This window comes from Pelodiscus sinensis, chromosome 3, assembly GCF_052426305.1.
Source record: "Pelodiscus sinensis isolate ZL-2025 chromosome 3, ASM5242630v1, whole genome shotgun sequence".
Classification (NCBI taxonomy): Eukaryota; Metazoa; Chordata; order Testudines; family Trionychidae; genus Pelodiscus; species Pelodiscus sinensis.
The window spans coordinates 201842073-201854483 of NC_143054.1; the positions used below are offsets into that span (position 1 = coordinate 201842073).

The 12411-nt window shown below is 50.8% G+C and overlaps 1 protein-coding gene across 2 annotated transcripts in view; it reads left to right on the plus strand.

Moving 5' to 3' along the window:
- The first annotated feature begins 5111 nt into the window (after positions 1-5111).
- Positions 5112-12411, plus strand: part of GALM (galactose mutarotase) — a 35809-nt gene continuing 28509 nt past the window's right edge. The window contains exons 1-3 of one of the 2 annotated variants that reach the window (XM_075925833.2): positions 5112-5399; positions 5559-5759; positions 9339-9493. In XM_075925833.2, the coding sequence (XP_075781948.1) occupies positions 5330-5399; positions 5559-5759; positions 9339-9493 (426 nt within the window). In that variant the 5' untranslated portion in view covers positions 5112-5329. Of the gene's footprint in view, positions 5760-9338; positions 9494-12411 lie in introns of both variants that reach the window. The other variant, XM_006112620.5, reaches the window with a different exon arrangement.

Genomic DNA, 12411 nt, shown 5'->3' on the forward strand with positions numbered 1-12411 from the left:
CCTGCCTATTAATAGGTTTTGCCCAAGGCAGCAATCCTTTGTGTTTGGTTTCCACCTTTTCACACCGCCATGGAAAAGTATCAAATTCAAAATGGTTTCCAGCATCTGGTGACCTGGCATATGTCTTGACAGGACCAATCCTACAGGAAAAACAAGACTATTTAGAGATCATTGTCTTGAACACTGGGCCATTAAGTTCCTTAAGTACCACTAATGGCTTTCACTAGAACAGTGTTTCTCAACTGGTGGTACTGTTGGGGTACTCGAGAGAAGTCTGGGGGATACATCAACACAACTGAAATTTGGAGAGATGTGAATTTTTGTTTTAAGATTTTACAGCGCTTTATTATTTTTGTACTTTTTATGCCCAAAAATTGTATTGTCCACCTGGCTACAATTAAGTTGTTTAAACAAGTGTGTTGCGATGGTAGAAAAAAATTGTGTGTGTCTGAAAACTGTAGGCACTGGGGGTATTTATAATTTTTTTAAAGGGGGTATTTTATTAAAAAAAAAAGGTTGAGAAACACTGCACTAGAAGACCAAGATTAATAAACAGCTTTATACTTCATATATCTAACTATATACAAGAATAATACATACACACAAATAGAATGTACACATTCAGTGAATTGCAAGCTTTTCAATGAGAGGTTATATGCCATCTTTTGCATAAAGCAGATTTGAGTTAAGCATATTCATACTCAAAACCACATTTCCATAAAAATAGGGGGGTGCAGCAACACAATTATCAGAACAGTAACCATAAATTCCTTTATTACAGCTATTGGCTTTTGGATTTAAACATGTCTATAAAGCCTTAATGACAAGCTATTTACTACATCCAAATAGTAACAAGACATAAGCATTTGATCAAGATAGCTAGAAATGTGCTAGACCACTGGGGGTGTAAATCCATATTGGTCATCTCCCTTGTGGTAATTCAAGTATTAGCCATGATTTCTTTAACAAACAAGTGATATCCTTTCCAATTACTGACTTCAAACCAATATGAGACAGGTTACCCTTTTTTTTAGTTTTAATCCAGATAAGATTTACAACCTCCTTTCTCCCCAAAGCCTTCCCTCCCTTGTAGGGATATTAAAATTAGATTAATCAACTAATCTGATTAGTCATTAAGGGCACTTCCGCTTCGAAATGTAGCAAGAGCCCACCAGGGTGTTGCTACATTTCAAAGGCATAAGTGCTGCATGGCTGCTCGCCTTTGAAATACGCAAGAACACCAGCAGGGGCTCTTGCGCATTTCAAAGATTGAAATGCTGTGTGGAGTCCGGGACCAACACGGGATTCCCTGAGTCCCTGCTGGCTCCAGGCTCCTCGCAGTGCTTCCACCTTTGAAATGTACAAGAGTCCCTGCTGGGGCTCTTGTACATTTCAAAGCAGAATGCTGCTGCTGCGCCCCTCCCCCTCCCATGGAGCTGGAGCTAGAGAGAACCGGCTTTTAAGCCAGCTCCCCGCAGGTTCCCCTTCCTTCCTGCCTCCCCTTGCTGCTTCTTTCTGATAGAGGCAGCAAGAGGGGGAAAGAGAATAGTTGATTAGTCACTTACATCCCTGCTCTCTCTGTCTCTGTTTCCTTCCTCCTTGTTGACCAACAGTTATTCCTTTGCACCCGGGTTCATATAGGCCCTAATTTTTTAGATAACTCTGGTATGGGCATGGGGAAGAGAAGGGTCATGTTGGCTCCTTTTGAAGATGGATACTGCCTTATGCAGTCACTCATATTAGTTTCAAGTATCAGAGGGGTAGCAGTGTTAGTCTGAATCTGCAAAAGCGACGAGGAGTCCTGTGGCACCTTATAGACTAACTGAGGTGTAGGAGCATAAGCTTTCGTGGGCAAAGACCCACTTCGTCATATTAGTTTGATGCCTCCTTTTTAGAAGCTTCCCCTTAGTTTCTTAGGGTATGTCTACACTAGCCCCCTAGTTCGAACTACCTATTATTCCTCCTGGAATGAGGTTTAACAGGTAGTTGAACTAGGGCTTTAATTTGAACTACTGGGTCCCTGCCGCATGTAGACACGGGCAGTTAGTCCAGACTTGTGAATTTCAAAAAATGGCGACTGACCGAGAAGATGCAAATCAAGCGTGGGATATTTAAATTCCGGGCTTGATTTGCAACTTTGAATGCCTACATTAGCCTCCCTAGTTTGAACTAGGGGGCTAGTGTAGACATACCCTTAGTTTATTTGAATCGGACAGTGTCCCCCCTTCATTCTTCTGTCCTTATAATTCACTTCTTGAAAGGCTTTCTTTTACTGTCTAGTTTGGGTCTTTATAGCATGTTTCTATAGCCACACTTAAGCTCATTTTAATTTTCTAATGTTAATTTTACAGCAGGTAATGCCAATTATAGGGGAGTGTCCCCGGTTTTAGACCATCCTCCTCTGCATCTCCCTCATATCAGAGAACATGGGCATTAAGGCATCTTCTACAGCAACATGAGCATTGATTGCTTCCAGACCAGAGGTGGGCAATAATTTTGGAAGGGGGACTACTTCACAAATTGTAGAAGTGGCCGTGGGCCAACCCGGAAAGGGCAGGATTGAGAACTGCCCTGCTGGGTATGGGTATGGGTATGACCTAATTTTCTGAACCAGCTGCAGCTAGTGAGAATGGTTTAGTTTAGATTATGAAACAGATTAAGTGTTTTAACTTTCTCATGTTAGTTTATCAAACTTCATTTTAAATCAAGTAAAACGTTATGTCCAACACAAAAGGTTTCAATGTTTTCTTTATTTATGGATGGGGTAGAGAACCCTTTTTGGGTTGAGGGTCACTGACCCACAAAAAAAATCAATTGGGGACCACACAAGTGAGAAGCAAAAAAACTCCCAACCCCCTCAGTGCTCACTGATGTGGCCCCAACTGAGACATCTCACTCCTCTGATGCCCCAGCCCATGGGGAGAGGGGAAGGGAAGGATGGGGGGATGGAGGTTTAGGGCTTCCCATAGAACAGATTTACTTTTCTGGGGTTCTGGAGTTAGTGGAGTTTATGGCCCTCCTTAGGCTCTAGGGTAGGGACAAAAATGAAGGTTACAGTGTGTGAGAAGGCTGCCAGCAAGTAGGATAGGAATGGGGTGGAGGATCTGGGAGGGAGCTGGGATGAAGAAGCAGGCTGGGAGTAGGGTGTCTGGCCAGGTGGAGGGAGCAGGAACAAGGGAGGGTGCAGTGTGTGGCTAGAAGAGAGGGTGCAAGAACAAGGGAGGGTGTGGGAGCAAGCTAGGGGTGCTGGGTCTTAGAGGAGGGAAACGAGGGAATTGGAATGGGAGTGGGGGGTCTGAGCATGAGGGGGAACCTTACCTGGCTTCTTGCTCCCATACAGCAACGGCTGCAGTTACGCTGTCCCGGCTGCCCTGGAGGGAGGTCCTGCTGCCGTGGTGGCTACGCAGTCCAGGGCCAGCCCCAGAGGCCGGAGGTGCCACTGCCGCAGCCACGGCCACACAGCCCTGGGCCAGCCCTGGAGGCCAGAGGCACTGCTGCCACAGCCACGCAGTGTGGAGCCGGCCCTGGAGGCTAGAGGGGCTGCTGCCGCCAACTCAACCCCGAGCCAGCCATGGGGGCTGGAGGTGCTGCTGCTGTGGCCATGCGACCTGGAGCCGGCCCCGGAGGTGCCGCTGCTGTGGCCACGCGGCCCAGGACCAGTCCCGGAGGCCAGGGTGCCTCGGCCACATGGCCTGGGGCCGGCCCTGGAGGCCAGAGGTACTGTGGCAGCAGCACCCCTAGGGACAATTGTCCACCTCTCTGGTTTCTCCACAGCAGCACCAGTTGCAAGAGCAGGGCGCACCACCCTGCCCCGGACATCCTCCTGCACCCGGGCCAGCAGGCACACCTGGAACCAGGAGGGATACCAGCAGCAGCACCTGGGGTTACTGCACAGGCAGGTCCACAGCCAGGAGCACTGGGTGCAGGAAGACCTCCAGCTGCAGCAGGAGAGCTTGCAGGAGCTGCGTGACCAGGGCCGTGCCATCCACGACCACCTGCAGACCATGGCGCAGAGATTGCTATCTGCTACTGCTCCAGCTATCGCTCCTCCTCCCACTCCTTCCTCCCACCTTCCCCCCCTTCCATACCCGCTCCCCACAGGGGATGCCGAGGCCTCGGCACCCGCAGTGTTGGGAGACAGGTGGGTTGGCAAGACCCCCAACCCTGAGCTTCTCCTCCCTTGCCTCCCCCTTCTAGCTCCCTACTCCCAGGTTTCCCCCTCCCCTCTCCCACCCTCATCTCCGCCTACCCCAGTTACGGTCAATAAATAGAGGGTTTTTTGGCAACATGTGTTTTTATTTGACATCAGGAAGGGGGATTAGGGAAGGGAAAGTGGAAGGATGTGAGGGTGGAATAAGATACAAGGAGGGGTTTTGCTCATGAGGCTTTCTGCTGGCCAGATTGGCAGCTGAAGCGCTCGGTGTGACTGGTTTGTGACTTTTTTGGGAAGGTCTCCAGTCAGGAGTTATAAGCAGCCCTGGCTCTGAGCAATTCGCCTTGAGCGGACGCCCTCAGCAGTGCCCAGACCCAGCCGGGTCCATCGCAGAGTACGTCTACACAGCAAGCAGTTATTTTGAAATAATGTTGAAATACTGTGAAGCTGGAGGACTTCTTACTCTTCTGTGCTGTAGACAAGGCTTCAGTGTCGACAGTAATGTCTTCCTCCTGCCCATGTAGGTGCCCTACTGTATTGACATAATTACTCCACCTCCATGAGGGGTAAGACTTACAGCAGTGTAGTCAGGTCTTTGTAGACACCTCCTCCCTAACATCAGCTGTTGGCTGCTGCAAAATTACAAGAAAGCTGGGCAGCTAGTGCCCAGGTGCCTCCTTGGACAGCTGGGCAGCTTCATCCCTGCTCCCACGTGGCTAATCAAAGTTCAGGATCCTGGGGATGGTCCAGCTGGAAATAGAAACAGGTGATAAAACTGCATCAGTGAAATACCGGCCTTACCTCCAGAGATCATACAAAGCCCCATTACTGCTGGATGCTCTCCCGCACGTGAAAGCCATGCGGAGTATCCCCAGGGCGGTCTCCAGCGCCTAGGCTTCCACGCACAGCCAATGGGCACACAACCTGAGAGTCCTGCCCGACGGGGACTCTGACACCCCAGCGCCCCAGGCAGAACCTCAGCGTCCTCTGAAAACAGCCGTAAGGCTCTAGGCGCCCTGGCTGCGGAGGAAACTTGGCCAGGCGATCCGAGCGCGCCCCGAACGCCTGAAGGCCGAAGGCCAGTGCGCTGAGCTCGGCCGCCTCTTCCTGGTGGGCCCGCTCCGCTCCCCGAACTACAGGTCCCAGCACGCAGGAGCGCAGCCTCCGCGTCCCAGCATGCTGTCCGCCAGCGCACGCCGGCCCGAGCGTCCTGCGGAGCGGGGAGCGGCTGCTAGTCGCGCTGCAGGTGAGGTGCCGCCCCACGATGCGGCTGCCGAGGAGCGGGCCGGGGCGTCGGTCCCGTTCCCTGGCAGCCGCTCTGCCTGGGCAGGGCCCTGTGGTTTCCTGCTCCGAGCCCTGCCCTGCGTGCTCAGCTCGCTGCTGCGCCTTCCCTCTTGTTTTCCAGGGGCCATGACCGAGGTGGCGAGCGAGCCGTTCGGACGCTTGCCCCCGGAGGAAGGAGGCGGGGCCGTGGAAAAGTTTGTGCTGAAATCAGAGCGTGTGAAAGTGGAGGTTATCTCCTGGGGCTGTACGATCACTGCCCTGGAGACCCGAGGCAGGGATGGGAGCCCCTTGGACGTTGTTCTGGGCTTCGATCGTTTGGCAGGTGGGTTTCGATCCATTCTTCAAAGCCAGTATCAGTGACTCAGCGTCTCGGTTGTTTTCTCTCGGATCCTTTTCTGAGGCGCCTGGCCCTGAGCTGCCGTTTTTCCCAGCTTGCCCAGGGTAGGCCTCTGCTGTAGCGCACAGGAGTGCGAACCCTGCCCCGTCCCAGCCTGGCTGTGTCCCATCCACCGCACTCTGCAAGGCAAGGGAACGGCTTCTCTTCCAGAGGGCCGGGGCAGGAGGGTTGCAAGTTGCCGTTTGCTGCAGGAGCAGCACCATAAGTCACAGAATCCCCATCCCAAGAGCAGGAAACTTTCCTTCTAGCTTGTGGGGCAGCACAGGCAGGAAAGGGGGGCCTACAGTGGGTGTGGGACAGAGGTCTATCATGAAGTGTTGACGGATCGGGAGAACGGGATTGCCAATGAAATGACTAGACAGCTGGTTTAAAGCAAGTGTAAAGAAGTACAGTACATCAAACAACACACAGTCAATTCGTGGAGCTTGTTGCCAGGGGACGTTGTGAAGACCAGACGTATAACTGGGTTCACAAAAGAATTAGAAAGTTCCCAGAGGAAGGGTCCAGATGGTCAGGGTCCTGACTGCATGCACGGTGTGTGCCTAAATCTCCAGCTGTCAGAAGCTGGAGCTGGACAATAGAAGTGGAACATTCAAAACCACCCTGTTCTCTTTGCTGTCTCTGAAGCCGCTGGCACTGACCGCTGTCAGGGACAGAGTACTGGGCGAGGTGGGCCGTTGGCCTGACCCATATGGTCGTTGTTCTGACCATGAGATAAGTTAGTGGAGTTTTGTTTAACTGTAGCACCTAGGGGCCCTAGTCAGGAATGGAACCTCAAGAGGAAAGATGGGCTAATGCCCAGGGCACCACGCTGAGACTTCAGCAATTCTGAGTTCAGTCCCTGCTCTCTCTCAAACTCATTTTGTGACATTGGCGAAGTCGCTTAATTTCTCTGTGCTTCAGTTTCCTACCTGTAGAGCAGGATAGGTGCCCTGCCTTGCCTGATGACAGAGCTGTGAGGATCTGGTGACATATGGTGACAGGAGCTATAAGAGAAATGTAAACAAATTGTGCTAGGTGCTGTACAAGCTCAAACTGGGATAGTCCTTACCCAGTCTATGACCCTTACTTGGCTCAGGGGTGCTCAGTGCCACTGGATTTGCTCCTGGTTTACAGACCTGTGCACGCAAGATCAGTCAGGCTCGCAAAACTTGAAAATGGGGCAGGGACCATGGTTTTGTTCTGTTTGTACAGCACCTAGCACAGTGGGGTCAGGTCCGTGGCTAGGGCTCCTAGGCACTAGGGTCATCCGTATAATCATAGAATCATAGGACTGGAAGGGACCTCGAGAGGTCATCGAGTCCAGCCCCCTGCCCTCAAGGCAGGACCAAGCTCCGTCTACACCATCCCTGACAGATGTCTATCTAACCTGTTCTTAAATATCTCCAGAGAGGGAGATTCCATACATGTTAGGCACTTACGGATCAGTTGGCAGGATGGACGCTATGTGAGAACTGATACGGAGGTTGTGGAGACTGGCGGCATTGGTGCAGCAGAGCAGGCAGGGTTGGTGGACAAGAGGTGGGAGTGGGCATGCAGACCGGGCAGAGTCAGAGACTTGTGAAGTGAAGATGAGTAGCGTGACCACAATGTGGAGAGAGAGAGGAGCAGGTGGAGATGCTTAGAGGGAGCAGACGGCAAGTGCTGCAAGCAGTTGTGCTTTGTATGAAGAGGAGGGACAGCACTGTGGAGGGCAGAGGCCTGAGAAGACCCCAGGCTCCATGTGGAGCTGCTGCTTTGAAGTACCCTGCTCCTTTCCCCCTCCCTCCCTGGTTGCTGCTTCTTTTGAGAGGCAGCAAGCGGGGGGAAGGGAGCGACTAGTCGACTGACTATCTGATAAGCATTTGCTTATTGGATAGTCCACTAGTCCTTAGCATCCCTAGGCCACACACTACTTTAAGGAGATCTGAGCTAGGCATGCAGTCCTGCAACAAGCAGCCGCTCAGTCACTGTCGGATGGCAAATGGGTGCTGTCTTCCTGTTTTTAAGGAAATTATATGAGCTACTTGGAGCATCATGAAGTGACAGCTGAGGGCAGAGTGCACCCGCTGTCACACGGGGACCATGAGCTCTCCTCAGAATGATGAAGCACTTTGAATGCTCGTTGAGCTCCAACAGGGAACCCACACTCTGTACTGCTGGCAGCTCCCTGGCAAACACACACCAGGCTGTTTTTATTGATGCATTTCCTCCTTGTTGTTTCTCAAATTTGCAGGAAAGCAGGAGGCCAAATTCTGCTCTGCATTCTCAGTGGAGAATCTGGGAGCAGAATGGAGACCACATATTAATCTGGTTTTGTTTTTTGTCTGAGGAATGGAGTAGATTTGGATGAGCTGGTTTGATTTCTCTGGCTGATAGGGTATATTTGTTACTATGCTGCTTTCTGTACAGGTTCTGATTTTCTAACCTCTCTGAAATCCACATGCATAGTTAGAGTGGCTTAAAAATTGGCCTGCCAATTTAGAGTCTGGGTAAAGTCTGGGGGTGTATATTTGGTGACAGTGCATGTCCTGGTCTCTCGCACAGCTTGCCTGTGGGATGCTGAGCAAGCCACTCGCAGCAGAATTTTTTTTGGGGGTGAGAGGTGAGTAGAAAACACCTCACCTCCATGGTACTTAGCAGGAAGGGCTGCCTTGTGGCTAATGTCAGCCTAGCGCTTCAAATGGCTACACTGAATGGGAAGTGTCTCCTGAGCTCTCCATTTCCTGCGTTTTTAACACAAACATCCTGTTTTTTCTGTTAGGGCAAATGTTCTCGTAAAGGGATCTTCAGACCTCCACAGTTGCTTGTTCTAGGGCCATGAATTCTGAGGAATGAAGCACTCCCATAATTCTGGAAGGTGCAGGGGTGATGGAAATGGGTGTGCAGTTGGAGGTGCCGTCTAGAATTCAAATCTGTGAACAAATGGAGACCTGCAGATACATTCTAAGTTTTCTTTCTTACAATAGGACCCTTGTCTTATTGCCAGGACTGGTTTTCCCACCCCAGTCTCTGAGGGTATGTCTGCACTGCATTCTATTTCGAGAGAGGAATGCAAATGCAGCCAAGCGAAATTGCAAATGAAGCGCGGATTTGTATTTCCTGTGCTTCATTTGCATAATCACATCCAGCCGCTATTTTGAAATACCCTATTTAGAGATAAAAAAAACACTGTGTAGATGCAGTTATTTTGAAAGAAACCCCTTCTTTCGAAAGAACCGTTACTTAAAAAACGAGGCTTAACAATTATTTCAAAAGAAGGGTTTTTTTTAAATAACCATGTCTACAATGCGTTTTTTATCTCGAAATAGGGTATTTCGAAATAGCGGGCAGACGCGATTATGCAAATGAAGCATGGGAAATTCAAATCCACGCTTCATTTGCAATTTCACTCAGCTGCATTTGCATTCCTCTCTCGAAAGAGGAATGCAGTGTAGACATACCCTCTGTTCCATCTGCCTGGCCTTAGAGATCAGGATCAAACTAGAACTATGTTTTCAATGCTGACTCATTTATTTTTGTTAGGTTACGTCAACAAACATCCCTATTTTGGAGCCGTGATTGGGCGAGTTGCTAACAGAATTGCTAATGGGAAATTCACTGTGGAAGGACAAGAGTATCAGTTGGCCCTCAATAACCCACCCAACAGCCTGCATGGAGGGAACAAAGGATTTGACAAGGTACCTCTGTTCATGGTCATTCTGATTCTGATCTTCTTGGTTTTCAATGAGCAGCAGCCTGTTAAGCAAGCAGTTGATTTTAGTGCACTTCAGCCCTGAGCCATTGATGTTTGAGGACAAGCTTTCTGTACATTGAAAGTTCATAGAACCATAGAACTGGAAGAGACCCCAGGAGGTCATCAATTCCAGCCCCCTGCTCTAGGCAGGACCAATTCCAACAAAATCAACCCAGCCAGGGTTTTGTCAAGCCGAGACTTAAACACCTCTAGGGATGGAGACTCCACTACTTCCCTAGGTAACCCAGCCCAGCGCTTCACCACCCTCCTAGTGAAATAGTTTTTCCTAATATCCAACCTGGTCCTCTCCCACCACAACTTGAGCCCATTGCTCCTTGTTGACACTTTCTCAGTGGCTTTCTGATCAGACTCATATTGCCTTGTTTTGCAATGAGCTTTCAGATCTGTGCAACTAAAAGACACAATCCCTGCAATGTATTCCAATCAGTTTTTACTATGGGTAAAATCTGCCCCTAATCTAGTATGTATTTCCGAGAGTCTGTCTGTCAGTCTGTGTTTGAGAACTCCTCCCAAACAGAAAGAGCTAGCACCACCAAATTCAGTATGCAGCTTCCTCTGATCCTAGTTTAAAGCGAGGTAAAGGTTTGGTTGTGCCAGGAAAATGGGATATGCCTGTGTCAAGTCACAGGGGCATTGTGCCTAACAGGGTTGTGGATAGATAGTTGCTTTTATTAATCTTACTACAAAGACAAATGCAATACTGCCAAATGATTACCCAGCTGCTACAAAATACAAATCTCACCACCGCACTACCGTTACAGGCTAATACTGGCAAGTACACAACTACTGCAAGCTAATCCAAATAATTAGCATAGGCAAAGCAATCCATATTAATGAGCAACAGGCACTTGGAAATGCTTACGCCCCGCCAGGTCTGCAGGGAGTTCCGTTCCAGTCACCTCGCACCAGGCCGCAGTGGACGTGGCTCCAGCTGGGGGACCCAGGGCACCTTGCGAGGGAAAAGGTCCCTGGTGGAACCCCCCGAGGGGCGGGACCCCGGGCAGGTGTTGGACTCTGGCTGTTTACCAGGTGTGCACGTCCCTGGCCCAGCGCCATTCTTATTACTATCATGGGCTGAGACCGAGGTCAGACCTGTTTGCTGCTCAAGGCCTGGGGAGAACTGATAACGCCCAGCTGCTGTTGCGCTTGCAGGGTCCCAGGCTCTGCTAAGCTGGGTACAGCAGGGATGGAAACTTCCATCCCAGGCCTGCTAAGCTGCAGGACCCACATAGGACTGTCATGTGACAGCCTGGAATGAGACTTCTGTATGGTTTACTGAGAAGCAGAGAGACAGAAGCACTAGGCCGGGCCGGGCCGGGCTGGCTGGGAGCCCTTCCGCCCTCCTGGATCAGCCCCAGCTCTAGGCCTCCCACCTCACGAGTCCTTTACTGAGGGTGGAGAGCTGAGGCTTCCCCGATTTGCACAGGAGCATTGCTGGCTGTTCCCCTTCATCGGGGAGGAGGGGCAAGCGCCAGTTTGCTGCATCTCTCACTCTGGCTGGGGAGCACAGGGGCAAGCAAACCTGGACCTGCCCCAGCTGGAGGACATGCTCCCCTCCCCTGCAGCGCCATAGCCTGGCGCTTCTCACCTGGCCCCAGGCTGCTGCGATGAGAGGGCTAGGACTGTCCTCTCTCCCGGGGGCGGCCTGCATCGTGAGCCCCTCACCCAGCCCACTACGTCAAATGCAGCATGGACATTTACGTTTTATTTTCCAAAAACCCAAAATTCATCACATTAAGGACCGGAGCAACACCAGGTAAATCTTGCTGTGAATTGGCCACCGCAGCTGGGCTAGAGCTGGACTCTATCCCCTGGGTGACTATGGGAAGCCATTTCTCCTCCCTTTTGTTCAGAGTGCTCCTCAAGGTTCAGAGGGAACAAGCTTTGGTGCTATTGAGAGCTCCAGCTTGGCGCTGCCAGCACTGGTACACATCTCTCCTGGGAATGTCCGTGGGAGCCCCAGTCACCTTACCCCTCTTCGTGGGCCTGATCACTCAGAATCACCCAGACATCGAGTCACTGCGCCTCACAGCTGGAAGCTCCAAGGCTGAACCTGATGGTCTCCTGCTTAGACCCAGTCAGACAAGTCCTTGTTGTCAGTAGGAAACCCTCGCCCAGGGCTACCTACCTGGCCAAGTGGAAGAGATTTTCAGTCTGGTGGGTGCAACAGTGTCCGTCTCTGATGCTTGTGTTTATTCCACTTCTACCAGACCATCTTCTCCATCTTAAGCAGCAGGTATTGTCCATTTCATCCGTAAAGGCCTACTTAGCCGCCATTTCTCCCTTCCACGTCGGCACAGCCAGCCCTATGGTCAGCCATTTCCTGAAAGGTCTTGGCAGGCTCTGCCCACGTATCCCACAGCTGATTTCGGCCTCGGACTTCAGTCTAGTCCTTTCTAGACTAGTGATGCCACCCTTTGAACCACTCTGACTTGTTCTGCTTTACCTCTTCCACAAGGTGGTGGTTTTGGTGGTGATAACCTCAGCCAGGACAGACGTACCCTGTGTTCTGTATAGACAAAAATCAGCTCAGGCCACTCCCAGCGTTTTTCCTGAAGTTCGTCTCTGTTTGACATCAACCAGGACGTCTTCCTCCCAATGTTCTGTCCTGAGCTGCACACAAGCGGCAGGGAGCACCAGCTCAATTGTTGGGCGTTCGCACAGTGCTGGCCTTTTACATTGAAAGAACAAAACTCTTGTGGAAATCCATTCAATTGTTTGTGGCTGTTGCAGCCAGAATGAAAGGTCCCTCAGTCTCCCTTCAGTGAATTTCATCCTAGATCGTGCCCTGCAGTGCTATAACCTAGCAGAGGTGCATGCCGCTTCCGCAGAGTTCTTGAG